Source organism: Chiloscyllium plagiosum, unplaced genomic scaffold (assembly GCF_037043375.1).
Source record: "Chiloscyllium plagiosum isolate Xiang-an unplaced genomic scaffold, Cpla_swu_hap1 HiC_scaffold_12, whole genome shotgun sequence".
Taxonomy (NCBI): Eukaryota; Metazoa; Chordata; class Chondrichthyes; order Orectolobiformes; family Hemiscylliidae; genus Chiloscyllium; species Chiloscyllium plagiosum.
This window is the reverse complement of record NW_028270150.1, coordinates 26,963,557-26,989,565: the sequence shown is the minus strand read 5'-3', so window position 1 is coordinate 26,989,565 and position 26,009 is coordinate 26,963,557. Positions and strand designations below refer to the sequence as shown.

The following is a 26,009-nucleotide window of genomic DNA, read 5'->3' as shown; positions in this document are numbered from 1 at the left end:
TCCCATCTATCAACTGCTGGAAAAAAAAGCAGGAAATGACATCAACCACAGGAAATAACATCACCAACCCAAGGAAACGTAAAAACCTAAATAGAAAGTGGGACAAAACACCAGCACTTCACTCGAGGCTCATTGATGTTACCTTGCATGGTGATGAAACATCTGAAAATGAACCTTCCCGCGAGCAAACCTACAACCAGAACACACATTTTCTTTTATGTGAGATGGTCCATTTTGTTAGAATGTGTAAGGAAAGCACATATTGCATGGAAAATCAGAGTCTAAATCATGTTGTGGATAAAGAGATCAAACCATTAAAAGTATTGATGTCGCAGGCTACAAAGGGACTGGACTTCATTTCTAGCAAGCTTTTTTTTTCTCAACAGTTTAAAAGTTCAAGACCAGATTAGACACAATTGACTTGTTCATTGTTATAATCTCTTGTTTTTATACTGAAATGTAGATCAAATAAGTTTAATGAGATTTTGCCAGTTTAGGAATAAATCTCACTTTCAAAGTTTTTTTTTTAATCCCTGCCCCCTCAGGACAACCGGTTAAAATGTAGTCTCTAATTTGCAGTTAATTGCATTTTTTCTGCTCTGGTCTTTGTCTTTATTTAAATTCATCTTTCTCTTCACTTTCAGGCATGCAGAGCAGCTCACTAAAACTGTTTGCTAATTATGAGCAAAAAGCAATGTTGGTGAAGCGGCAAGCTTTTGCAATTTTCAGTGGTGAACTGGACCAGTATCATCTGTATCTCCCACTTATACAAGGTGATTGTACACTTTTTTTTGCTCATAAGAAATAAATAGTTGAAATAATATTTGCTCCAAATGAACAGAATGAAATGAGAGTGCCTCAGATTTGGTCTGCCATCTTGACATGATTTATATGTCCTAACCTAGGTAAATTTGTGCAGCAACATTTTTCCGTTGATTAGATTACTTTTAGATTAGATTACTCAGTGTGGAAACAGGCCCTTCGGCCCAACAAGTCCACACCGACCCGCCGAAGCGCAACCCACCCAGACCCATTCCCTTACATTTACCCCTGCACCTAACACTATGGGCAATTTAGCATGTCCAATTCACCTAACCTGCACATTTTTGGACTGTGGGAGGAAACCGGAGCACCCGGAGGAAACCCATGCAGACACTGGGAGAATGTGCAAACTCCAGACACAGTTGTACATTTTTAAGTAATATGCTAAAAATATGCTAGCCTATCCAGTGATGCTCACATCCCATGAATGAATACAATAAACCCTTATTTTAAAATATAATTGTGGGTAGTAGGAGTTGCTTAATGTCCTAGGAGTTCCAGCTCTCTGACTGTCGGGAAAATGTGACCCAGGAGCAGGCCTGTCCAGCCTGCTTGGGCATTCAGTGGGATCGTTTCTGCTGTGTGATTGAATTCCTTATGTGCAGCTTTTCCCCTCTATTCCTTAACCCTTTGGCGAATAACAATCTGCACACTTCTTTCATTTAATTCTTACACTGATTATTCTATTGAACTAGATTTCTAATCTTTGTGATGTGTTATGAAATTGTAAGCATGTACTGTAAAAGAGTTGAAATGCTGGCAAGCCTGTCATGTGACTGACTCCAAGCGCAGTATGCTGAAATATTTTAAAATGTAACATTTGGCTGTCAAACGAATAGCTGAACTGCTATGTCCTAGAACAACAATTCAAATTGAGTCAATCAGTTTAAATTATGTCCCAAGATAGTAAAACCCAGGTGAATTTGAATTTTACTGTTTTGACGACATCAAACTAATAACACGATCCAATGTTTTGGGGTATAAAAATCAGGCATTTTGAACAGTTAGCCAGAGTCACACAGAGCATCAACAGACTGCCTGCAGACCCGCTCTCTGAAAGGTACCTTTATCTATGAAAGATGTGTGCAGCCTCAGACTGAAAAAAAGGAGACCGATAGCTGGTTGGTTTTGAAACTTTATTATTTTGTAAATCTTAAAGTCCCCTCCCACCATTATCAGATCACTATAGTGTTGTACAGTGAGAGGTAGATAAATGAATCAGACAAACGAGGCTTACAGTGTAATGTTCTCTTTTTGGAGTTAAGTAGTTAAATGGGTAGTTCTTTGTCACATGAGGTTATGAGGCAAGGTGAGCTTTTCTGTGTCTGGTTTACATTATCAGAAGGGTTTACCCCATGTTATCACATGTGCTATATCGGCCTTTTGGCTCGGAATATGTGTAGTCACTGAGGACCAGAGGCAGAGATTCTGCTCGTGTGCTGCAGGTTTGACGCAGCAGACGTGTGCTGGCAGGGGAGATACCATCGGGGTCATGTTCCGAGTCGTCGGTGCTGCTGGAGATCGTCATTGGATCGTGATTGGACATTGGAGATTCGTTTGGTTGTGCTGACCTGCTCTTGGTGGATCTTTATGCTGGGTTCGGCCTAACATCAATTCAGGTACCAGCCAACCTCTGAGCTATGGCCTCCGTAGCGGCTCGCAGCCCAGGCCAGGGCATTCGTAACACAGTCAGGGTGACTGTGAAGAAGGTGGAGGAGCGTACACCAGTCGATCGGACGGCATTCGTGAAGAAGATTTTGCTGGAGTGCTGCGGGTTTGAAGCAGCGAACGTGTACTGCCCGCAGGATTTCCCTGCGGCAGGCTATTTCGACGTGACCTTCAGGAGCGTCCAGAATTGCGAGCAACTCCTGAAGGTCTTCGAGGAGAAGGAAGGGGAACCTCTGTTCTCTATCTTGTTGGCGGTCCTGTTGTGTGTGCTTCCTGTGCAGAGGAGTCGGGTTGTAACAATCCAGATGTACAACCCTCACGTCCCAGCAGCAGATGTCCTGAGCTTCTTGAGGAGATACGTCCAGGTCAAGGGAGAGAGTACCGATGTGGTCGATCCTTTCGGGATCTGGACCAGCAAACGACAGGTCAGGGTAACCCTGAGGGTCGATGCCAGTGGGGACATCCTCCACCCACCCTCCAGCTTTGCCATCGGAGGAAGCAGAGGTTACCTGACATACGCAGGGCAGCCAAAAGTGTGCCGAACCTGCGGGAGGTCAGGCCACATGGCGGCGGATTGTAAAGTGACCATCTGTCGAAACTGCAAGCAGGAAGGCCACCCGACCAAGGAATGTAAGGAGGCCAAGAACTGTAATCTGTGCGGAGAGGCGGGCCACATGTACAAGGCCTGCCCAAGACAAGGGGCCGCCACCTACACAGATGGCCGGAGGTGGCAACACGAGCCGTGGACCGCCTAAGACCAGCAAGATACCACAAAACAGCACGGGAACGGTGTCTGGAGGCACCCAGAAGGAAGGGCAGGCTGTAGCGGAGCAGACGGCAGACAGCGGGGAGATGCAGCAGCCGATCCAAGCTCCTTCAAGACAGATGGAGGAAATGGAAGAGGAGGGATCAAAGGAGGCAAAGGATTGGATTACTGTCAAAAGCAGGAAGAGGAAACCTCTCAAGGGCCTCAAAGCCACCCAGCGAAGGGGGAAGCGACACCTACACGACGAGGATACAGGCAGCTCTTCGGATGGTGAGGACGGGCACAAGGAGGGTCGTCACCAGAGGAAGAGACAGAGCGCCGCGGGGAAAAAGGAGGGCAGCACCGCCCAAGCAGGAAAAGATGATCCCTCTGAGGGGATCGGTAAAGGCCTCCCCCCACCCGGTGAGAACCACGAGGTACCCACCAGCCCACAGCTCCAGGTAACTGGGAGCAGCGGTCCTATGACAGCCCTGCTGTCAGACAGAGAACTGGACTGCGGACCCTGGCCCCGACCCAAAGACACCAGAGTGGGGAAATGGTCCCAGCGTGGAGCTGGACAGCTACCTCAGCCCTGGGAGGGTCCAGCAGTTTGCCATCACCACGGGCATGCACAACTGCTACCCCAGAGAGGCAAGACCAGCAGCAAATGGACACTGGTAACCTCGTAAACTGTTAAAATGGGGATAAGAATTGCCAGTATCAATGTACGTAGCATCAAATCGGTTACGTAATGTGTTTCTACGATGGACTTCCTGGCCAACGTAAAAACCGATGTCCTGTTTCTGCAGGAGTGTGGGATACCGCACCGCAGCAGCTACAGGAGATGGTCGAGCTTGTGGGCCCATGGGCTGTCAGTTTGGTCGGGGGGGGCAATGATAGCCGCGCCTCCAGCCTGGGTATCCTGTTGCAAGGAGGCAACTTCACCATCTCCGATGTTAAGGAGGTGGTGGGTGGGCGATGCCTCGTCACTGACGTCATGTACAGGAATGCTCCCCTGAGACTGATTAATGTGTATGTCCCAGTGGGTAAGAGTGAACGGTTGTCCTGCAGTAGCTTCCACTGTTGCAGGCTACGTCCAGGCCGGTCATTCTGGCCGGAGACTTCAACTGTATCATTGCAGATGGGCAATCCGGCGGGGGGGACAGTAAACTGGACACCACATCCAGAGTTCTGATGGGAACGGTAAAAGATGCTAAGCTGCATGACGTCTTCAGCACCCCTGCAGATGGAGCGCAGCGTAGATACACCTGGTCATGGGCAGACGGGTCTGTCCGCTCAAGGATAGATTACCTGTTTGTGTCCCGAACGCTCTCGGTCAGATCCACCGACGTCAAGCCGGTGTTCTTCTCTGACCACTGCCTCCTGCTGGCCGACTGTCACCTACAGGACGAGCAGCGGGCTGGTAAGGGAACGTGGAAGCTAAACACAAAGCTGTTGACCGCGGGAAACATTGAGGAGCTCGAGGGATTACGCAGGTTGGAGAACCGTGAAGCCCCTCTTTGAGTCCCCAGCGGACGGGTGGGAAATAGTAAAAGGGAACATCAAGAGGTTCTTCATCCTGAAAGGTGTCCAGGAGGCGAGAGAGAGGCGGGGAAAACTGTCCCAACTCCAGGAAAGTATGCAGCACCTGCTCCTGCTGCAGACGATGGGGGTGGATGTCACGGAGGACCTCCAGGAGGTGAAGGGCCAGCAAGCCTCGGTCTTTGCCTCGGAGGCCTCCAAGATAATCTTCCAGTCCAGGGTCCGCTCCATGGAGCAGGACAAAATATGCTCACGTTTCTTCTTCCAGAAGGTGCACAAAGAGAGCTCCGTGCTCAGCAGCCTGAAGGATGAAGATGGCTCAATCAGCAAATCCTTCTATGCCAGTCTGTATGACGTGAAGCCAACCGATAGCACAGCCTCCCAGTCGTCCCTGTCCTCTATCACGGTGGTCTTAGATGACAGAACCACAGGAGAGGCTGGACCAGCTGCTACCTCTGGACGAGCTGACCAAGGCCCTAAAGTTTTTCGAAAAGAATAAAACTCCCGGAAGCGACGGCTTACTGGTTGAGCTCTGTTCTGCTCTGTGGGACTTGGTTGGCTGGAGGTGTATGTCAGTATGCTTCGGGCAGGTACCATGAGTGAATCCATGAGGAAAGGCATCATCGCCCTCACCGACAAGCGGAAAGGGGAGAGGGAGGAAATCAGAAATTGGAGACCAATCTCACTATTGAATGCAGATTACAAAATTTTGTTAAAGATTATCGCCAACCAGGTCAGGTCTGCTTTGGGGTCGGTGATTCACCCTGACCAAATCTGTACTGTACCGGGCAGGAAGAACACGGAGTCTCTCACTCCTCAGGGATACGATCGCCTACATACAGGACAGAGGGTTGGACACTTGCTTCATCAGCCTGGACCAGGAGAAAGCCTTTGACAGGATATCACGCACATATATGAGACATGTTCTCTCCAAAATGGGCTTTGGGGAGGGAATCTGCAATTGGATCAGACTGCTCTACACCAACATTGTCAGTGCAGTGTCAATCAATGGATGGGAATCAGATAGCTTCCCAATCAGATCTGGAGTCAGGCAGGGCTGCTGTCTCTCTCCTGCCTTGTTTGTGTGCTGCACAGAGCCATTTGCCAAATCCATCAGGAAGGATGCGAGCCTGAGGGATGATTATTCCTGGCAGCGGGGGCGTACAGGTTAAGGCCTCCCTGTACATGGATGATGACGACGTTTTCTGCTCGGATCCGCTGTCCATGCACAGACGCATGTGCAAATGTGACCAGTTCGAACGGGCCTCGGGGGGGGCCAAGGTAAACCGAGGCAAGAGCGAGGCCATACTCTTCGGGAGCTGGGCCGACCAATCCTTGATCCCCTTCACTGTCGGGACCGACCACCTGGGTATTGGGTATTTGGTTTGGGGGGCTGGAGCGTGCGCCAAGTCTTGGGAGGAGCGTTTCAGCAAAGTGAGGCAGAAACTGGGCAGATGGAAGCTACGATCGCTCTCCATTATGGGGAAAAAACCTGGTCATCAGGTGTGAGGCACTGTCATTGCTGTTATACGTGACACAGGTCTGGCCTATTACCAGAACCTGTGCCAATGTAGTTACCTGGGCCATCTTCCATTTTATATGGAGATCAAAGATGGACCGGGTCCGAAGGGACTGTGTATAAAGATCTGGGCAACAGAGGGAAAAAACACACCCAATGCCACCCTCACCCTGATGGCCACCTTTGTGTGTGGCTGCATCAAGCTGTGCGTGGATCCCCGGTACGCAAACAAGTGTCACTACGTACTGAGGTTCTACCTGTCCCTGGTGTTGCGAAGGATGGGCCTGGCTTCGCTGCCGCGGAACGCTCCGAGTAGTTGGACCGTTCTGTATCACCTGTCCTTTGTGGTGAGGTTTATGAAGAACAACACCTTTGACCACAAGTCCATCAGGAAGTGGTAAGCACGTAGTGTCCTTGAGACCCTTCGGGAAAAGGAGAGGGCGGATCCTGTCGATCGGTTCCCTGAGCAGACTATCAAAGACATTTGGCAGAACGCCTCATCGCCAGAACTTTCCAACAAGCACCAAGACATGGCTTGGCTGATGGTGAGAAGGGCTCTGCCTGTGAGATCCTTTATGCACGCCCGGACTCTCAGCCGGACGCTGCAGGGGGCACGAGACTGTCACACACCTTCTGGAATGTGCCTATGCAGAAGAAGTCTGGAGAGGAATGCAGTGGTGTTTGTCGAGGTTCGTCCCGAGCAGCGCTGTGATGCGGGTCTCAGTACTCTGCGGTCTGTTCCCCGGGACGCACACCGAGACGAACATCAACTGTGCCTGGAGGATCATCAACTCTGAAGGACGCTCTCAGGGCAGTCCGAAACCTGTTGATCTTCCAGTTGAAGGAGCTGACCCTGACTGAGTGTTGCAAACTGGCACATTCCAAGGTCCAGGACTACGTGTTGAGGGATGCGCTGAAACTTAGGGTAGCTGCCACCAAGGCAGAGTGGAGAAAGGCCACCGTGTAACATCTGCCTGCCTAAGAAGAAACAGAGGGCCCACCCAGTCATTTGGGCTCCGCTGACGCCTCAGCAGAAGAGCTGGATAGTAAATGTACAGACTTGTATATAGGAAAAATAAATTTCGATGTCTGTATGTAAAGCAATGTAATGTGTGCACAAGAATGGCATGACCAATTGTAAAGAGATCCAAATAATTTTATGAATAAAGTTTATTTTTGAAAATTAAAAAAAAAACTAAAAGAGGCTGAGTAGTACCAAATGGTGTCTTGTCCTAAGTTGTATAAAAGGAACCAAATGGTCAAAACAGAACTTCAGAAATCCAGTCAGATGTGAAGACAGCACCTTGTTTAATGGGAATGTGAGGATAAATGGCTTTGCAAGGTTACAGAATTTTGAAAATTGGGTTCCTCTTTAAAACTGCAAGTATAATTTGATATCGAGTATATGAAAACAGGAGAGGTTATAAGCGTCACTGAAGTCATGACTGATCAAGGATTTATCAGGCACCAGCCGCACTACTTTATTATGAATGCAGTGCTTGGGAAAATAAGCTTGTATTCTCCAAAGGAATGAAAGCTAACTTTCAAATGGAGGTGGGCAATGGTTATCTTAGCATCATGGTCATTGGCTGCGATGGTTTAGACAAGTGATCAACTGACCAGCGGTGGCCATTCCCCAAAATAAGGTTTGGGTGGGGAGAGAGTAAGAGAGGAGTCATTGGAATGAGCTATCATGCTCTTGGGAGAAGGCCAGGTGCTCTCTATATTTGCCCAAGAGAAGAACAAAGACAAACGCACCACTTCAAAACCACCATCCCCATTCCTCCGTTTTACAAGAGATCTTTGGGATCAATGAAGCTTTCTCATCTGTCACTGTCATATATTTTGTCTCATTAACCAACGTACCATATCTACTACTTTACAAAATCAGTAAACTTGCAGAAAATTGCTTTAATACTGCCTGTATTTTGTAACTGTAATCGTGAACCTTCCAAAATCACAAAAGCCCAGATGTGAGTTTAACAGCCGAGACACTGGCAGTGGAAGGTGGTGGCGGCTGTATTTTTCCTTGCTTTGGCCAGACTCTAGCATTGAAATGCTGATGAGCAGGTTGGTGTCTGACCATGAGAAAACAGAAATGTAGAGATTGATCTGGACTGAGTGTGGAAACGACTCCAATGACACCTTTTGTAATTGGGCAGTTTAAAATAATTGTCATGTATGTTTGATTTAAATCAGTCACCATGGCCATGCTGCAGAAACCAAGTATAAAAGATAAACCCTGCCACCAAGACAGAGCTTCAGCCAGAGGAGGTTATTTTTATTCACTGGTCCACTCTGGTGTTGCTGGCTGGCCAATATTTATTACCCATCTATAGTTGCTCCTGAAAGTGGTGGTGAGCTGCCTTCTTGAATCACTGCATTCCATGTGCTGTGGATTGACCTGCAATGCCATTTGGGCAAGAATTCCAGGATTTTACCCAGCGACAGTGAAGTAACGACGATATATTTCCAAGTCAAGATAGCCAATGACATCGAGGAGAACTCCTCAAGTGATGGTGTTCCCATTTATTTGTCACCCATGTCCTTCTATACGGAAGTGGCCTTGCGTTTGGAAGGTGATGTGTGAGGAGCCTGGGTGAATTTCTGCAGTGCATCTTGTAAATGGTACATACTGCTGCTGCTGAGTATCAGTGGCCGAGGGAGTCACCACCAAGTGGACATTTTTTATCCTGGATGGTGTCAAGCTACTTGAATTTTGTTCCAGTTACATTCATTCAAACAAGTGGGGAGTATTCCATCACATTCCTAACTTTGTACTTTGTAGATTGCAGACAGGCTACAAGGAGACAGGAGGTGAGTTATTCATTGCAGGCTACCTAGTCTTTGACCTGCTCTTGTAGCCACTGTGTTGGATAATGAGTCCAGTTGTTTCTGGTCAATGGTAACTGCAAGGATGTTATTTGCAAAGGATACAATGGCAATACCATTGAATGTCAACGTTACTGGTTAGATTCTTTCTTGTTAGAGATCATCATTCAAGCACTTCTGTAGCATGAATGTTACTTGCAACTTGTTAGATCAAACCTGGTTATTGTCCAGGTCGAGTTGGATTTGAACATGGACTGCTTCATTATCTGTGCAGTCATGAATGGTGCTGAATATTGTACAATCATCAACGAATGCCTCCATGTCTGACCTTATGATGGAGAAAAGGTCCTGGATGAAGCAGCTGAAGATGGTTGGGCTTGGGATGTTACTCTGAGGAACTTATGAAGAGATGACCAGAGGTTGAGATGACTGACTTCCAACAATGACCATTTTCCTTTGCTAGGTATGACTCCAATGAGTGGAGTTTTCACCCTGATTCCCATGGACTCTAGTTTTGCTAGGGCTCCTTGATGTCACACTCAGCTGTAGCTTTGTTGTCCAAGGTAATCACTCTCTTCTCCTTTCTGGAATTCAGCTCTTCTGTCTTTGTTTGAATCAAGATTGTAATGAGGTCTGGAGCTGAGTGGCCCTGTGCCTGGAGTCAGACAAAGTAGGGGAGGTCCTTACTGAATACTTCAGTATTTGCTACTGAGAGGGACCATGACGTTTCGAAGGACAACGTGAAACAGACTGATTGATTGGTTTGAACAAGTTGATGTTAGGAAGGCGCATGTGCTGTTAACTTTCAAAGTCATGAGGATAGATAAATCCTGTGGGTCAGACGGGGTATTTCCTAGGTTACTACAGGAATTCAGGGAAGAGATTGCTGTGCCTTTGGCATCCTCACTGTCCATTGGAGTAGTACCAGATGATTGGAGGGTGACATATTATTCCCTTGTTCAAGAAAGGGAATAGGGATAATCCTGGGAATTAGACTATTCAGTCTTATGTCAGTGGTAGGCAAAGTTTTGGAGAGGATTCGGAGAGACAGGATTTATGATTTCTTTTAAAATCATAGTCAGTATTGCTTTGTTAGGGGCCTCAAACCTGAGTGAATTCTTTGAGAATGTGATAAAACGCATTGAAGATAGAGCAGTGGATATGGTGTACGTGGATTTTAGCAAGGTGTTTGGTAAGGTTGCCCATGGTAGATTCATTCAGAGTAAGGAGGCATGGGATACAGGGAAACCTGTCTGGATACAAAATTGGTTGGTCCAAAGAAGACAGAGGGTGGTGGTAGATCGGAAGTCTTCAGCCTGGAGCTCGTTGACCAGTCGTGTTCCACAGGGATCAGTTCTAGGACCTTTGCTCTTTGTGATTTTTATAAATGACTTGGATGAGAAAGTGGAAGAGGTGAGATAGTAAGTTTGCTGATGACACAATGGTTGGTGGAGTTGTGAACAGTGTGGAGGGTTGTTGGTTGTAATGAGACATTTGACAGGATGCAGAACTAGGCAGATAAGTGGCAAGTGGAGTTCAACCTGGAATAGTGTAAAGTGATTAATTTTGGAAAGTTGAATTTGAATACAGAACACAGGATTCTTGGCAGTGTGGGAGAACAGAGGAATCTTGGGGTCCATGTCCATAGATCCCTCAAAGTTGCAACCCAGGTTGATAGGGTTGTTAATGGAGAGAACTGTGTTGTAGGTTTTCATTAGCAGGAGGATTAAGAGCCATGTGGTTATGCTGCAGCTCTATAGCGTCCTGGTTAGACCACACGTGGAATATTGTGTTCAGTTCTGGTCACCTCCTTATAAGGAGGATGTGGAAGCTTTGGAGAGGGTGCAAAGGAGATTTACCAGAATGCTGCCTGGACTGGAGGGTATGATTAGATTAGATTACTTAGTGTGGCAACAGGCCCTTTGGCCCAACAAGTCCACACCAACCTGCCGAAGCGTACTCACCCAGATCCATTCCCCTACTTTTACCCCACCTAACACTACGGGCAATTTAGCATGAACAATTCACCTAACCTGCACATTTTTGGACTGTGGGAGGAAACCGGAGCACCCGGAGGAAACCCACACAGACACTGGGAGAATGTGCAAACGCCACAGTCAGTCGCCTGAGGCGGAAATTGAACCCGGGTCTCTGGCGCTGAGGCAGCAATGCTAGCCACTGTGTTGTATGAAGAAAGGTTGAGGGAGCTAGGGCTTTTCTCACTGAAGCTAGAAAGGATGAGAGGTGACTTGGTAGAGGTGTACAAGATGTTGAGAGGCATAGAGAGTGGATAACCAGAGGTTCTTTCCCATAGCAGAAATGTCCATCACAAAGGGGCATAATTTTAAGGTGATTGGAGGAATGTTTAGGGTAGATGTCAGAGGTAGGTTCTTTATTCGGTGGTAGATGCGTGGAATGCACTGCCAATAGTGGTAGAGTCAGATATATTAGGGTCTTTTAAGGGACTCTAGGCACATGGAAGTTAGTACAATGAAGGATATGTAGGTTGGCCTTATCTTGCAGTAGGATAAGAGACTGACATAACATCGAGAGCCAAAGGTTCTGTACTGTGCTGTACAGGGCCTTTTGTTCTGTGTTCCATAAAGAAGTGTAATAGAGATGAGAAGGTGCAAGCAGTTACAGTTTGTTATTTTTAGAATTTTTGAACAACCAGTGAAATCAGTGTCCAAGGGCTTTTCTATCATCTTGTTTCTTTAGTAATAGTGAACCTGCAGGTGTCAGAGTTCATAGTCACTATTGCTCAACGTTGCTTTTCATCAACTGGTGTCTGCACTTGAGTTTGAAGGAGAGAGCCAGAGACAAAATGAGCTTTAGGTGGAGAGATTGTTTTCTATCCCTTGTTCACTGGGGAAAAGATTTGTTAACCCATGATAGGCCCACAAAAGCAAAATTGGCCAAACTCTACCAGAACACCCAGAATTCCCGAGCAGCTCACAAGCCGAATCAGACACTTTCAGCTCCCATGGACGTAACGGAGCACCACAGATATCTCAAAGCCCTAAGGGCAGTTTCACAACCCAGCAATACCAATGCCACACTGAGTCAGACAGAGAGGCACCAGCAAGGACATGCTCCAGGAACAGGACAATAGAAGCACCTCGTCACTTCAGAAGACACATTAATATCTACCTGTGAAGAAGAATGGAACCATTGTTACTGTCAGGATGTTGCATTGTGTGAACGAACATGACATTCATCCGATAACGGTTTTTCAGTTAGCATCCTTGTAACTAGATTACTCCATTTTCAGACATTTCTTAATCAGTGTCATTGTGCAGCATTACGATAAAACTGGTCTCATCCTCCGCTCTGGGAAGAGAAATTCTGATCTACCTGTACAGACTGTTGGTTCTGTGTCAGCCTGGTCTATTTCTCTTCCAGCGATATCGCTTGCAATAAACTGTTGGTCAATTTCACTTCAAGAGCGGTGTTTTGTGATCTCTAACCTATTGGGCAAATTTCTCCGGCATTCACAAATCTACATTTCCTTCTCTTATCTTCTCCAAAGCAAATATTGATGAAGGTTTGTTTGTACATTTTCCTGAGTCTAATCCGTTTTCCCAAGTTGAATACTCTACGAACAACCTTTCATTTCATGTGTAGTTTCCAAAAGGTGTGAATCAACTGGAAGATACAGATTTTTTTTTCATATTGATGGTAATTTTGTTTCAGGCTGATATTTGCTCACTGGGTTTGAGTTTGGCTCAGCCTAGTCAGATGAGCACATCAGCCATTTTAGTATATATCCTTTTTTAAAAAAAACACCTTTTGTTGATTTAAATTGTCAGCTATTAAAGTTGAATGGTAAAAGTTGTATATTGATGGTCTGTTTTGACTATAACATATTGCATAGGGATGATAACACAGATTGTGGGTTGTAGTGAGGAGAGGAGACAAATTGGTATGTTACAAATGGAGGATAATATCGCAGAAAGATATTATCTAGCTTTGCACAAAGAGTAAAAAAAATTTATGGAAATGGTGAGACATTGCAAGCTCTCAGCTGCAGAGGATTCTGGGTGTCCTCCTGCATGAGTGGCAAAATATTAGATTTCAATCATCAAAATTAATTAAGGAAATTAAAAGAATATCATTTTATTGCAAGGGAAATTGAATACAAAAGTAGGGAGGTTAAATTTCAGCTATACAGGGCACTGGTGAGAACACTTTGAGGAGAAAGTGAGGTCTGCAGATGCTGGAGATCAGCGATGGAAATGTGTTGCTGGAAAAGCGCAGCAGGTCAGGCAGCATCTAGGGAACAGGAGAATCGACGTTTCGGGCATGAAGAAGGGCTAATGCCCGAAACGTCGATTCTCCTGTTCCCTAGATGCTGCCTGACCTGCTGCGCTTTTCCAGCAACACATTTCCATCACTGGTGAGAACACATCTGGAGTACTGTATACAGTATAAGTCAGTTTAAGGTTTTAAAAGATTGGAAGCAGTTCAGAGATTTAATATACTGTATTAATACAGTTTGGGCAGGGAAGAGAGAGAGAGCTGTCTGATAAGGAAATGTTGGACAGGGTAGGCTTAAACCTGCTGAATGTTAAAAGTGTAAGAGGTGACTTGATTGAAACAGGCAAGACCCTTGACGGTTGCTGTAGAAGGGCCATTCCTGCTTGGGCAGAATGTAGAGCTAGGGTTCTTTGGGTAAAAATCAGGGGCTGCCCCTTTAGGAAAGGGATGAGACACACTTTATTCTGTGTGTCATGTCACTTTGGAGCCCTCCTGCTGAAAAGGTGGGGAAGGTGAGTCCTTGAATATTTTTAAGACACAGGAGATTGATTTTTGTTGAGCAAAGGGGTGAGGTGTTGGCAGGAACGTGGATTTAAGTTACAATCCGATCAGCCATGATCTCATTGGCAGAGCTGGCTGGAGGGTCTTGTTTAACCTACTGTTGCTGCTAAATTGTACATTTGTATGCATTCCAAATCCAACCTACTTTTGTATCTGAGTGATGTTGTCTTTTGTAGATAGTCATAGAGATGTACAGCAGGAAAACAGGCCCTACAGTCTAACCCGTCCATGCCAACCAGATATCCCAATCTAATCTAGTCCCACCTGCCGGCACCTGACACCTATTCCTCCAAACCCTTCCTATTCATATACCCATCCACATGCCTTTTAAATGTTGCAATTGTACCAGCCTCCACCACTTCCTCTGGCAGCTCATTCCATACACGTACCATCCTCTGCGTAAAAAACTTGCTCCTCAGGTCTCTTTTATATCTTTCCCCTCTCAGTCTAAACCCAAACCTTCTAGTTCTGGACTCCCCCCAAAACAGGGAAAAGACCGTCTATTTATCCTATCCTTGCCCCTTGTGATTTTGTAAGCCTCTATAAGGTCACCCCTCAGCTCCCTCACCCCAGGGGAAACAGCCCCAGCCTGTTCAGCCTCTCCCTATAGCTCAAATCTTCCACCCCTGGCAACATCCTTGTAAATCTTTTCTGAACCCTTTCAAGTTTCACAACATTCTTTTGATAGGAAGGAGACCAGAATTGCATGCAGTATTCCAACAGTGGCCTAACCAATGGTCCTGTACAGCATCAACATGACCTCCCAACCCCTGTCCTCCATTCTCTGACCAATAAAGGAAAACATACCAAACACCGCCTTCACTATCCTATCTACCTGTGACTCCACTTTCCAGGAGCTATGAACCTGCACTCCACGCTGTCTCTGTTTAGCAAATCTCCCGGGGACCTTACCATTTGAATAGAGAAGAAAGTAGATTTCTGCACAAAGCGAAGCGGTTTGTAGAGATCCTAAGTCTGCAACTGAACAGGTTTTAATCTGCTTATGACGAGTTCATGATCCACTGTGGGACCACCTCTAACATGCCCATTCCCTCTTTTTGTAGAGCGCATGACGGAAACCCTTCGTGTGGGCATGTCCTCAGTTGTTACTGCCCAAATGTTTCTGACCTTCAGAGTGTTGCTGATGAGAATTTCTCCCCAGCATCTCACTTCACTCTGGCCTATCATGGTGACTGAGCTGGTAAGAGAAGAAAATTTTGTCAGTTTGCTCTGCCACACTGTGATTATATTCAAAACTGAGAGACATAATCGTGGTTGATTCTGAAAGAAGTAGCAAGAGTAGGTATTTGCCACAAAATAACCACTCTCTTTATGCTATATTAATTTAGTTTGGACTAATGTTCAAGAAAAATTGCAGAGAAAAACTCTTGGACCTATCACAGAACCTGCTTAAAAAATACATTTCAAACTCTAATTGAAAGTTGCTTTACTTTAAGTTTCACCTGTCGAGTTGATTACTGTCCATGCAATGCTGATTTATTACATAGTATCAGTACTGAAATTTATTGGGAATCAACAATGTTGCTGTTTCATTTGGGATAAATGCATTATTTTAAACTGTGGGTAAAAATGCACAAAAGCTGAAAGCATTATTTATAATTGGCAAAATTCCATGTGTAACAAACTGATCTAATTTAACAATGAGCATCATTAAAATGTGCTTGGTTTGCTGAATCAGATACTGTTTGATGAATCAGATACTGTTTGATTTTAATTCTGCCTAGTGTGAGCCAGCCTCAGGTGTGCAATATGTAACAGAGGGACGGTTTGATTGACAAACCAGGTTATGTATTGAGAATGTTTTTTAGAGTGAATGGAATAGTACTTAACAAGAATTTCTGTACCATTAATTGTTTCCCCAGCCATAGGCAAAGCTGCACAATATTTTCCCCGTAATGTTAATGATCTCTTGGAGAATGATTACAGCAACGTGTGCCTGCTGTTTCTCTCATTTTTAATAAAGTTTGTTTAAAAAAAAGTTCTCATCATTTTTTTTTCTCCTGAGGAAATAAAGCTATTATAAAATCATTAGAGCCATACAGCACAGAACCAGACCCTTCTGTCCAACTAGTCTATGCCAACCATGTTCCCAAACTGAACTTAGGCGAAATACAGGAAAATGGGACATGTCCCTCCAAACCTTGCCTATTGCACTTATCCAAAAGTATTTTAAATATTGCAATTATACCTGCGTCCACCACTATCTCTGGCAGTTGAATCCACACGCAAACCAGTCTCTATATAAAAAAAGTTGACCCTCATGTCTTCCTCCAATCATTTTCCTCTCGCCTTTTTACTGTGCCCCATAGGGAAAAGATCCTTGCAATTCACCTTATCACTACCTCCCATAATTTGTATAAACCCGTATAAAGTCACCTCTCAAATTCGTATGCTCCAGTGGAAAAGTCCCACTTATTTTCATAACTCAAATCCTCCTATTGCTGTAGAAGAAGGCCAAAGCAGTAATATAGCTGCAGCAGAGATCCCTTTCCAGTTCGCTTCCCCAAGCAACATATGCCCCTCCTTTCTCTTGAATTGGACTAGTCCTGTTGCTCTGGCTTGATTCAAGCCAACTGAAATAAAATATACTCTCTACAAAACCATCTACTTTTCCATTGATCTGTATCATTTTTTAGTATTATGCGATTTGAAAGTTGCCTATTGTAAAACTACCTTTTATAAAGGATAGAAAGGAATGCACCATTCTGTGGTTAAAAATACCAATGCCAATCATCTTGTGTTCTTTAGGTTCAGGTGTTCATGCAGCTGGAAGAGGATTTAATCAGAATTCTATCAAAGTAAGTTTCTTGGTTGGACTTTTATTTTACAGAAAAAGGATAACCAGAAAACCTGAGATCAAGAAATTTAAATTTAATTTAAATTTGTCACTGAGAACAAATGTTTTTTTATTGCTCAATGAGTAAATACCTGTTTTTATTTATTATCCAATGTGCTGAAGAAACTCAGCAGATATGGCAGTATCTGTGGAGGGATAAAAGAGTAAATGCTTAGCTTTCTTCAGGCTATACAGATGGAAAAAGTTCAAGATTCATGCTGCTTTGGTGCTTAATTAGCTTGGTTGGGACAGATAATTTATCCAACAAATGGTGATGATTTTTAGGCTCCTGTAGTGGTAGTACCCCTATCTCTGAGCCAGGAGGCACAGGTTCAAATCCCACCTACTCCTGAAGTATGTAATAGCTGGACAGATTAATTTAGAAAATTGTAATGAGCCAGGATGCAAGCTCTCTTAATGTAATCTTAGTAATGTAAATAATCCAGTAACTGGTACGGTATAGTGGTAGTCCCCCTACCTCTGGTCTGGAAAAACCGAGTTCAAGTTCAATCCCACCTGCCCTGAAGATGTATCACAACCTGTCTGAACAAATTGATTTTGTCTGACTATCCAATCACTTTGTTTGATCCCTGCAGACAATTAAAGAAGGTTTGAGTCTTTAATTGTGGTCCATACTGTGTTCACTGTCCTCGTTTGAGGTTCTAAAATTAGCATCAGGGCCTAGCATTTGGAGATCGGCAAATCCATCCAGGTTCCCCTTCCTGATAGATGGTCAACTTCCCAACCACAGGTTTAAAAGTACTTACTTTAATATAATGCTGAAATGCAAGGACCAAAGTTGAGAACAGCTGTCAAACAGATTCGAAACAGATTGGGTGGAGCCTAGAACAGAGTGACAGCACAAGACTGTGTTTGACGAGTTTCAAATTCAGCATAGGATGTAGACAAGTATGTTTGTTAGGACAAGAAAGTTGAGTTCAGTTGAGTAATGATTCTGGTACAAATGGAATAGAATAAGATCTGAAATGTATCGGTAAGAAGGGAGTTAAGCTGGAAGTGAACTATATCTAGGGTGTTTTTGTTTCACTTCACTGTGCGTATGTGTGTAAAACCTGTTAAGAATTGTATAATTATATAAAGAGTTCTTGGCAAAACAGTTGAGCTTCTTTTACGGAACTTAAACAGTGAAGAATACAAATGCTCATCTGAATCTTTGAGATGGTGATGACAAGAGTATGTTCCACAATTTGGTCCAATCTTCAAAGTGAAAATCGAGCCATTAATGAAAGAGATGATTTGATTGCTATTTACTTCATGAAGCTTCATGAAGAAACTGGTGTTTTGAATTAAAAATAATATTTTATGATCTTATTGACGGAGTTGGAGATTGCACTCTTATAATCCTGTAGAGACCATTTCTTCTCTTAAAAGAGAATTTATTTACCGGTAACCAACTCAAAGATTCATGTGTAGAGGTCTCATGTTTTAAAACTTGGCTGTCACAAAGACATTAAAATTGCCAGAAGCTAAACATCAGTTTAGTGGGCAAATGATCACTAGTTCCCAGAAAAGGTCCTTGCCCCATCAATCAATGAACGCAATAGAAAACCATATGCTAATTGATGCAATATTTTCAGCAGGCGGGTAACCATCTAGATTGAAGTTCAAATCCCTCCCAGCGTTTCACAAGCTCCCGTTACGCTGTCACATCATGGTGATTGCTCCAGTGTCCTTTTGACTTGCACTTTCGCTTGATCTTATGATCCTGTTCGAAACGACTGCCAGCTGTAATGTACACTTTGGTGATTCCTTGGATTTTGGACCTCCAGAAGTCCAATCTGTTTTGTTGTCATCTTTCAGAAGAGTGAACCAACTGCCACAACCTGCTCTTTCTTGCTTTATACACCCACCTCATGTGCTCATTTGCAATTGGTCTCATGCTGTTGTCTCCAGATGTTAAACCTGATACTTGACTTTGAAGAAGTCATTTCCTGCATCTCCTGTTTTCCTGGTAACTGTATCACTTGGTTTGTTACTGGGCCGAATTGTTATCAAGTAACATGGACCTGTCTCTGAGCATCCCCTTTCTCATCAAATTGATCCATTTTACTTTCAATTAAAAGAGACCAGTTTAAAATGTAACAATTGTAAAACATCCAACATATAACAATGGAATTAGAGTATCAGAGGTTGAAAGAATTTATGGAATGTGTTCTAAAATGCATTAAAATGTGTTTTTTTTTGCATTTGAGGGGGTCACTGACTAGAACCACATTTATTGCCCATCCCTAATTTTCCAGAGGGCATTTTAAGAGCCAACCACATTATTGAGAGTCTGGAATCACATATAGGCCAGTTTCCTTCCTCAAATGACATGAGTGAACCAGATGGGTTTTTCCAACATGCAACAATGGATTTGTGGTCATCATTAGACACCTGATTCTAGATTTTTATTTTCCCCCAGTGAATTCAAATTCCACTATCCGCCATGGTAGGATTTGAACCTGGGTTGCCAGGACATGACTGGGGTCTCTGGATTAATTGTCCAGTAATTATACCACCAGGCCATTGCCTCCCCATCTCTAGACTCGAGTGAGATATCCAAAGATCTTATCAGATGGAAATAATTAGAGTAGTGATTGAACCAAGATTGCAACACAAAATACAAATGCTTGTCATGATGGCAATGACTCAGCCAAATTGTGATCAATTCTTCGAAACCTGTGATGGCCTAGTCTCACCATCACAATATCTTCAGTCAGATGTTTTTTATCTTTAACCTTGTTTTTTTTTGCCGGTCTGTATCTTTATTCACTAGAGAAGAAAGTGAGGTCTGCAGATGCTGGAGATCAGAGCTGAAAATGTGTTGCTGGAGAAGCGCAGCAGGTCAGGCAGCATCCAGGGAACAGGAGAATCGACGTTTCGGGCATAAGCCCTTCTTCAGGAAGGCTTATGCCCGAAACGTCGATTCTCCTGTTCTCTGGATGCTGCCTGACCTCCTGCGCTTCTCCAGCAACACATTTTCAGCTCTTTATTCACTAGTCCAGTAGTTATAGTTTAACTTGGAAAAAGTGTTCAGGATGGTATAGTCGATCAGGCAGAAATAAAAATGAGGTTTGAAAGTTCGCATGTCAACCAAAATAACGCAGCTATTTTAACAATGGAAGGGTAAGAAGAATGAGAATTGCAGGTGGGCTCAGGAAACATGCTAAAACTCATGCTTAACATGAAATAATAAAAAGCTGGTATGACTCATGTGATTTGTTGCAGTATTGGATCAGAGCTTGAAGGATGCAGATTCAATCTCAAAAGTGGGAACAAAAATGCAAAATATTAATTTAATTAGTGAGTGCAAGTTTATGTGTATGCTTCATAGATTCTCTCCAGTGTGGCAGCAGACCGTTTGGCCCATCAAATCCACACCCACCCTCTGAAGAGCATACCACCCAATCATGGTATCCCTGCATTTCCCACAGCTGATCCAGCTAGCCTGCACATCCCGGGCAATTTAATGCAGCCAATCCACCTAACCGGCACATCCTTAGACAGTGAGAGGAAACCGGAGCACCTGGAGAAATCACACTGGAGAAATCACACTCAACCCAGAAAGTTGCCCTAGGTGGAATTGAACCTGGGTCCCTGGTGCTGTGAGGCAGTAGAACTAACCACTGAGCCAACATGCCACCTAAATCAACTGCTTGCTGATTGTCAAATCAAATCTACACTGTTCAAAATAGCAAAAACTCACTATTAGTTTCCACCCTAACCAAAAGAGAAATCATTCCTGATGTTGAACATTGAAGTCAGAGATTGCTGGTGTTATGGGGGGGGGGTTTGTGCTGCTTTTCAGATGTTCCGAGTGTCGATGAGCCGAGGATCAGACTAATAGCTGAGAGCTGGTCAGCACTTACTAACAAGTTGTTTGCATAATGGTAACTATTGTAAAGTATCAGAAGCTGGATGGTACTCTTAGACAGTTAACTTAGTAAGGAGTACACTGTTCCTGGTGAGAAAATACCATGCAATTTGGAGGAAATTGTTTTATGTTAACCTTCAGGAATATAACTCTACATTCAGTGATGGTGGAATTGATACCTCTCTTTTTTTTCAGCAAAGCAGGTCAAAAATCTCAAGTTAATAATGGAAATGAATCCCTGTTGTTAGAAATGGAACAGAATGACCTCGACATGTATTTTTCCGCTTGTAAATTTCTGGATACAGCACTCTGTTTTCCACAAGAAGCAATGCCTTTATTTCAAATGTAAGTCTGCTTTTGACATGTGAGATGCTGCTTTTTATTTTAAGAACTCTTTGGTAATACGAAAAATGGGTTTTATTTTGCTAATGTACATTTATTTCCTTAATACTCCAGAGATATCTTGGGTCAAACACCACAAATTAGAATGTCTAGATCAGTATAGTAAAATCCCTGGTTTCTGTCACACACTGGAAATGCAGCCAGTTACATGAATGAACACCATGGGGAATAGGTGATGCTGGTTACATGAGTGAGCACTGTGGGAAATGGGTGGTGCTGGCTACATGAGTGGGCATCATTAGTTGTGGCCAGCATTGGTCATAAATACCATCAGCGAGGTCTGATCAAAAGGAGAGAGTGATGCCAACAAAACGCTAGGTTGCCAAATTGAGAGAGCTTACAGTGGAATTCTTACGCACTGATAGATAATGGAGACTTTACTTGAGTATTCCCACGTAGGAAAAGGGAAATCTTAATGGTGTATCTGGCAATTATTAGTGAATCTCCTTTGCCCGAAGCTAACTTACCTGATGAGTGAATCCATGAATTCTGAAACAAGCGCCAAGAATGCTGGCGAAACTCAGCAGGTGTGGCAGCATCTGTGGTGACAGAGTGAGAGTTAATACTTTGAGTATGATATGATTCTTCAGAAATCTGAATCTTAATGTTGACTCCCTCCTGGAATACAGTTCCAAGGATGCTCATATCCCTTTGACAACTCATCCAAGTGGCCGCTGTGCATGTGCAAGCCTTGGCAGTGAGTACCAGGAGGTGATTCAACTGCAAGCCTGATCCTGACCTTTTAATCCAACACCAAATCTGAACATTCAATACCTCATGACTATATCTGATGACTAAATTGTTTGCTGTCAGTGAGCATTTATTTGAGTCCTTTGCTAATGCAGAGGTTTTTTACTGCTACCCTGAATGTCCTCAAATAAGTGTAACTCCAGATCAGACTTAACATTTATCTGAGGTGTCCCTGGTTGGTGGCTTTCCTTCCCCACCACCAACCCCCCCGCCCTTTTCAAAGAAAAGGTTCCTTGTACCGTTTAACAAAAAAAGTGTGTGGGGTATTGTTTTACCCATAGCACACACGGAAGTTTCACTGGACAAAAATATGTTTGGGTTAGTGGTCACTGCATGAGTAAACTATAATTTGAGGACTGCTACACACTCTTTGGTATAAACCATGGTTGAAGGTGAGTGCATACACCTTGAAACATATGTTTACAGTGAATATTGATGTCCACTTGAAAGGCCACATTGGGCTTCAGCATCTAATAATGGGATGATCCCTCTGACAGTCCAATTTTAAAGCAGTGCTGAGGGAGCACTGTAAACCTGGATTATGGGCTTTCATTTATATGGGAGACTTGAACCCATAGCTTGCTGGCTTAGAGTTAAGAGTTTTAACACCTAGTTACAGCTGACAACTGGGGGAGTTCCCTCTTGCCAATCTATCTTCACAGGTGGGATTGCAGTATTCTCCTAGCCTTCTGTTCAGGACACAGCACAGTTAGTATTAAAAATAAAACTAAATTTTTATGAAGTGATGTGTTTGAGGACACTAACTCCATTTTTTTTGCCCAAACCTAATGTAGAAATTCTGTGACTATTCAATTGAGTTTTGTAACAGGCTTGAGAGACCACATGGCCGAGTCCTGCTAGTTCTTTTGTGTTTGCATTTGATTTCATCTTCGCTGCCACATTGTCCAACTGCTATTGCACTCTGGAATTTGATTTCCAAGCAGGAGGTAGTTAGAATATTGGAGCAAGAACCAACTTGGTCTGGTTGTAGTTCAACATGTTTCTGCAGTATTATTATTGTTCATGTTTTCACTGGATATTTTATATACTTCTGCTGTGATGATGCTGAAAACCTCCTGTGATATTTTTAGGTACAGGTGGGCCTTTGTTCCAGAGGTGAATGCTGCTGATTGCAGCCCACAAATGGAAGTTGTGGAAATGTTCCAAGCTTATAAACCATATGCAGTACGAATTCTGGATATTCTGCAGCAAACAAATGGGGTAAATGTTATTCCTTTCACAACTTGGTAAACGTCTGATTTTGTTTTTACCCTCCTCAGGAGGCAAACCTTCAATTTCCTTTTGGTTCCTTGGATTGAGCTATGTCTGCATTTGTTCCATCCTCTCTCTCGCATTGAAGGCAGAGATTACTATCTGAATATGTCTCAGTCATATAGCTAATTTTTAAATAACAAAAAAGGAAAACCTTTTGTTTTAGTTACTAAGGTGTAATAACTAAGTTGGAGGCTATTTCGAATTAGTCACCTTGGTTAGGGTGTTGGTCAAACATTTGTATTAATTTGAAAGTCTTGCAAATTTAGTCAGTTTTAGTCTGGCTTTGGTGACACCAATTTGTTTTCCCACACAAATTCTTACTTTCACAGAAGTGCTTAAAGTTGTCAATGTTTAACTTGACTTCTTTGCAGATTTTGGATAGCTACTATTATCTTTTATTTCTTCAACTGGCTTAAATTTGTTACTGCATGTTCTGTAGTGAAAGATGTTTAGGGACGACTGGTATGTCAAACTAGTGATTTAAGGAGACTATAAATATCCTTAAAACTTTTTCACACAGTGATCGTACTTCATATAATATGCATCTGTGTGTAATTACAGAAAACACAGGTGCTGGAGGGGATTAGAACAGGCACAGAATTCTGAAATTTCTGAAATGGTTGGCTCAGTTGGGGCTGTCTGGAGGTGGACCTGAAATGCATAGCAATGAGAATGAGATTTGATTTGATTTGATTTATTTATTGTAACACATCCCAAGATACAGTGAAAATTTTTGTTTTGCGTGCTATCCAGACAAATCATACCTTAGATAAGTACAAAGCCACATGACACCAGATTATTGTCCAGCAGGTTTATTTTAAATCAGAAGTTTTCAGAACATAGCCCCTTCTTCAGGCCGTTTCACTTGACAAAGGAGCTACACTCTGAAAGCTTGTGATTTCAAATAAATCTGTTGGGCTGTAACTTGGTGTCATGTGACTTCTGGCTTTGTCCATTGCAGTCCAACACTGGCACCTCCACATCATTTCATAAGCACATTAGTGTATGAGAGCAAACTGCGAAACATAGTGTCACAGCTACAGAGAAAGATCAACTCTAATGTATAAGAGCTTTGTTCATTAATTTGAATACAGCAGGGAAGAAGCTGTTCTTGAACTTGTTAGTACATGTTTTCAAACTTTTGTATCTTCTGCCCAGTGGAAGAGTGTGTAATCAGGCTGGGAGGGGTCTTTGATGATGGCTGCATTTACGGGTACTAGGAAATATAGAATGTGTCAGTGGAGGGAAGATGGTTTTCATGGTGGACTGAGCTGCATTCACTACTCTAATTTTTTGCAATCTTGGGCAGAGCAGTTGCCATACCATGCTGTGATACTGCTGGATAGGATGTTTTCAATGGCGCATCTGCAAAAGTTGATAAGTGTCATTGTAAAGTTACGTAGGATCTCAATCTCGCTAGGTTACATTGCCTGAAAATTGCTTTCATGTTTATGCTTATGTGCAGAAGATGATGTATGCTGTGAGAAAGTGTTTTTGTTTTCTTATTTAATGCAGGAAGTTTACTGCGCAGAAGAAATAAATTCCAGTGACGTATATGAATTTCCCCTCTTGACTCAACAATCTGTGTCCAGCATCCACACACTTGCGCATTTCTTCAGAATACTGAGTTGCATCTTTAAGACTCAACCAAATGGATCCCTTGAAGAACTAAATACACTAAGTCTTCACAGGTCAGCTTCCATGATAGAACCAACCAACAGTAATGCTGTTTTACAACGAATAGAAGAAAATATTGCGCGTGACTTTTTGGAAATGGGAATGGAACATTGAACTCAATGGAATGTATCTTAATTATGACAGTAAAACCTGGGTTACTGAACTAATTTATTATTGAGGATACATACGAGAGGTTTTGTCTTTCTTGTGTCTTAACGGTTTTGGAAGAGCAGAGATCCCAACACAGTGAAACAGTGTTGGAACGAGTGAAATTAAGGAACTCTATTGTTAGTATTGTCATTTTTGAGTGGTTTGCTTGTGGTGAAGGGCAGAATTACTTTCTATTTGCTAAGAATCAACTTGTAACGGTTCACCTCTTGGATCCAAATCAAACCTTTAAACATGCTGTGCCTATTGGAAGAAGCCTCATCTGTATACTATGAAATACAATGAGTATAATTCAGGGGCAACGTGAGCATCTCTCATCCAGAGTGGCAGTGGCCTTGTACTGTCTCTTCTCTGTTATGGGTTTTTTGTCAGTAAAATGGGGTACCTATAAAGTATTGGTACTGTTTATTCAATACTAATTAACTGATTAATTATTTTGGTTATCAACTTCACTGTATGTGTATGTATATAAACTGTATAAATATCTATTTTCAAATGGTGCACTCTCTTTCTATCTAAATTACTCTAAAACTACTCTTTTTTTTTTTACATTACTAAATGGGCACAAAAACAGACAAATAACCATGTGTGAGTTAACCTAATGAGAATGTAAACTTTAAAGTAAAAGGGAATGCTCATATTGCTTTAACTGGATTGGTCTTTGTGTTTACAGCCTTATTTTCAATCTGCAAACTTAATACTGTGAATGTACATGCCAAGAATGACCTGGTCACTAAATAAAATGCAGAATCCTGATATTACAGAATGCCCTTGATACCAGTGTTGTGTGAACTTGGAGATCATTTAATTACCTATGTACTGCTGTTGTCAGCCTTATTTTAATGCATTGAATGTTTTACACACACTTGTTTGGAAAAACCTTTCTAAACTGTCTATTTATAAAATGTTACTTGTTATGATTTCAACAGAAAACAAACAATTTAAAGAAATTTGAACTTCCAAGTTAATTGCTAAAAGGACAATGTTTCACATTTTCACTGGAGAAAATACTTTACAGACATACTTTAAACTGTCCTTTAAGTGGTTACTCAGTTCT

At 43.1% G+C, this 26,009-nt stretch overlaps 1 protein-coding gene across 4 annotated transcripts in view; it reads left to right on the top strand.

Annotated features, from left to right (window-relative positions):
* The window catches only part of dop1b (DOP1 leucine zipper like protein B), a 150,884-nt gene extending 125,162 nt beyond the window's left edge, over nucleotides 1–25,722 (top strand). For all 4 annotated transcript variants that reach the window (XM_043701242.2, XM_087992537.1, XM_087992538.1 and 1 more), the window contains 6 exons: nucleotides 645–773; nucleotides 15,011–15,147; nucleotides 16,716–16,765; nucleotides 20,876–21,025; nucleotides 22,924–23,053; nucleotides 24,623–25,722. In XM_043701242.2, coding sequence (XP_043557177.2) covers nucleotides 645–773; nucleotides 15,011–15,147; nucleotides 16,716–16,765; nucleotides 20,876–21,025; nucleotides 22,924–23,053; nucleotides 24,623–24,898 — 872 coding nt within the window. In that variant the 3' untranslated portion in view covers nucleotides 24,899–25,722. The remainder of the gene's footprint in view (nucleotides 1–644; nucleotides 774–15,010; nucleotides 15,148–16,715; nucleotides 16,766–20,875; nucleotides 21,026–22,923; nucleotides 23,054–24,622) is intronic.
* The last annotated feature ends 287 nt before the right edge of the window (nucleotides 25,723–26,009 follow it).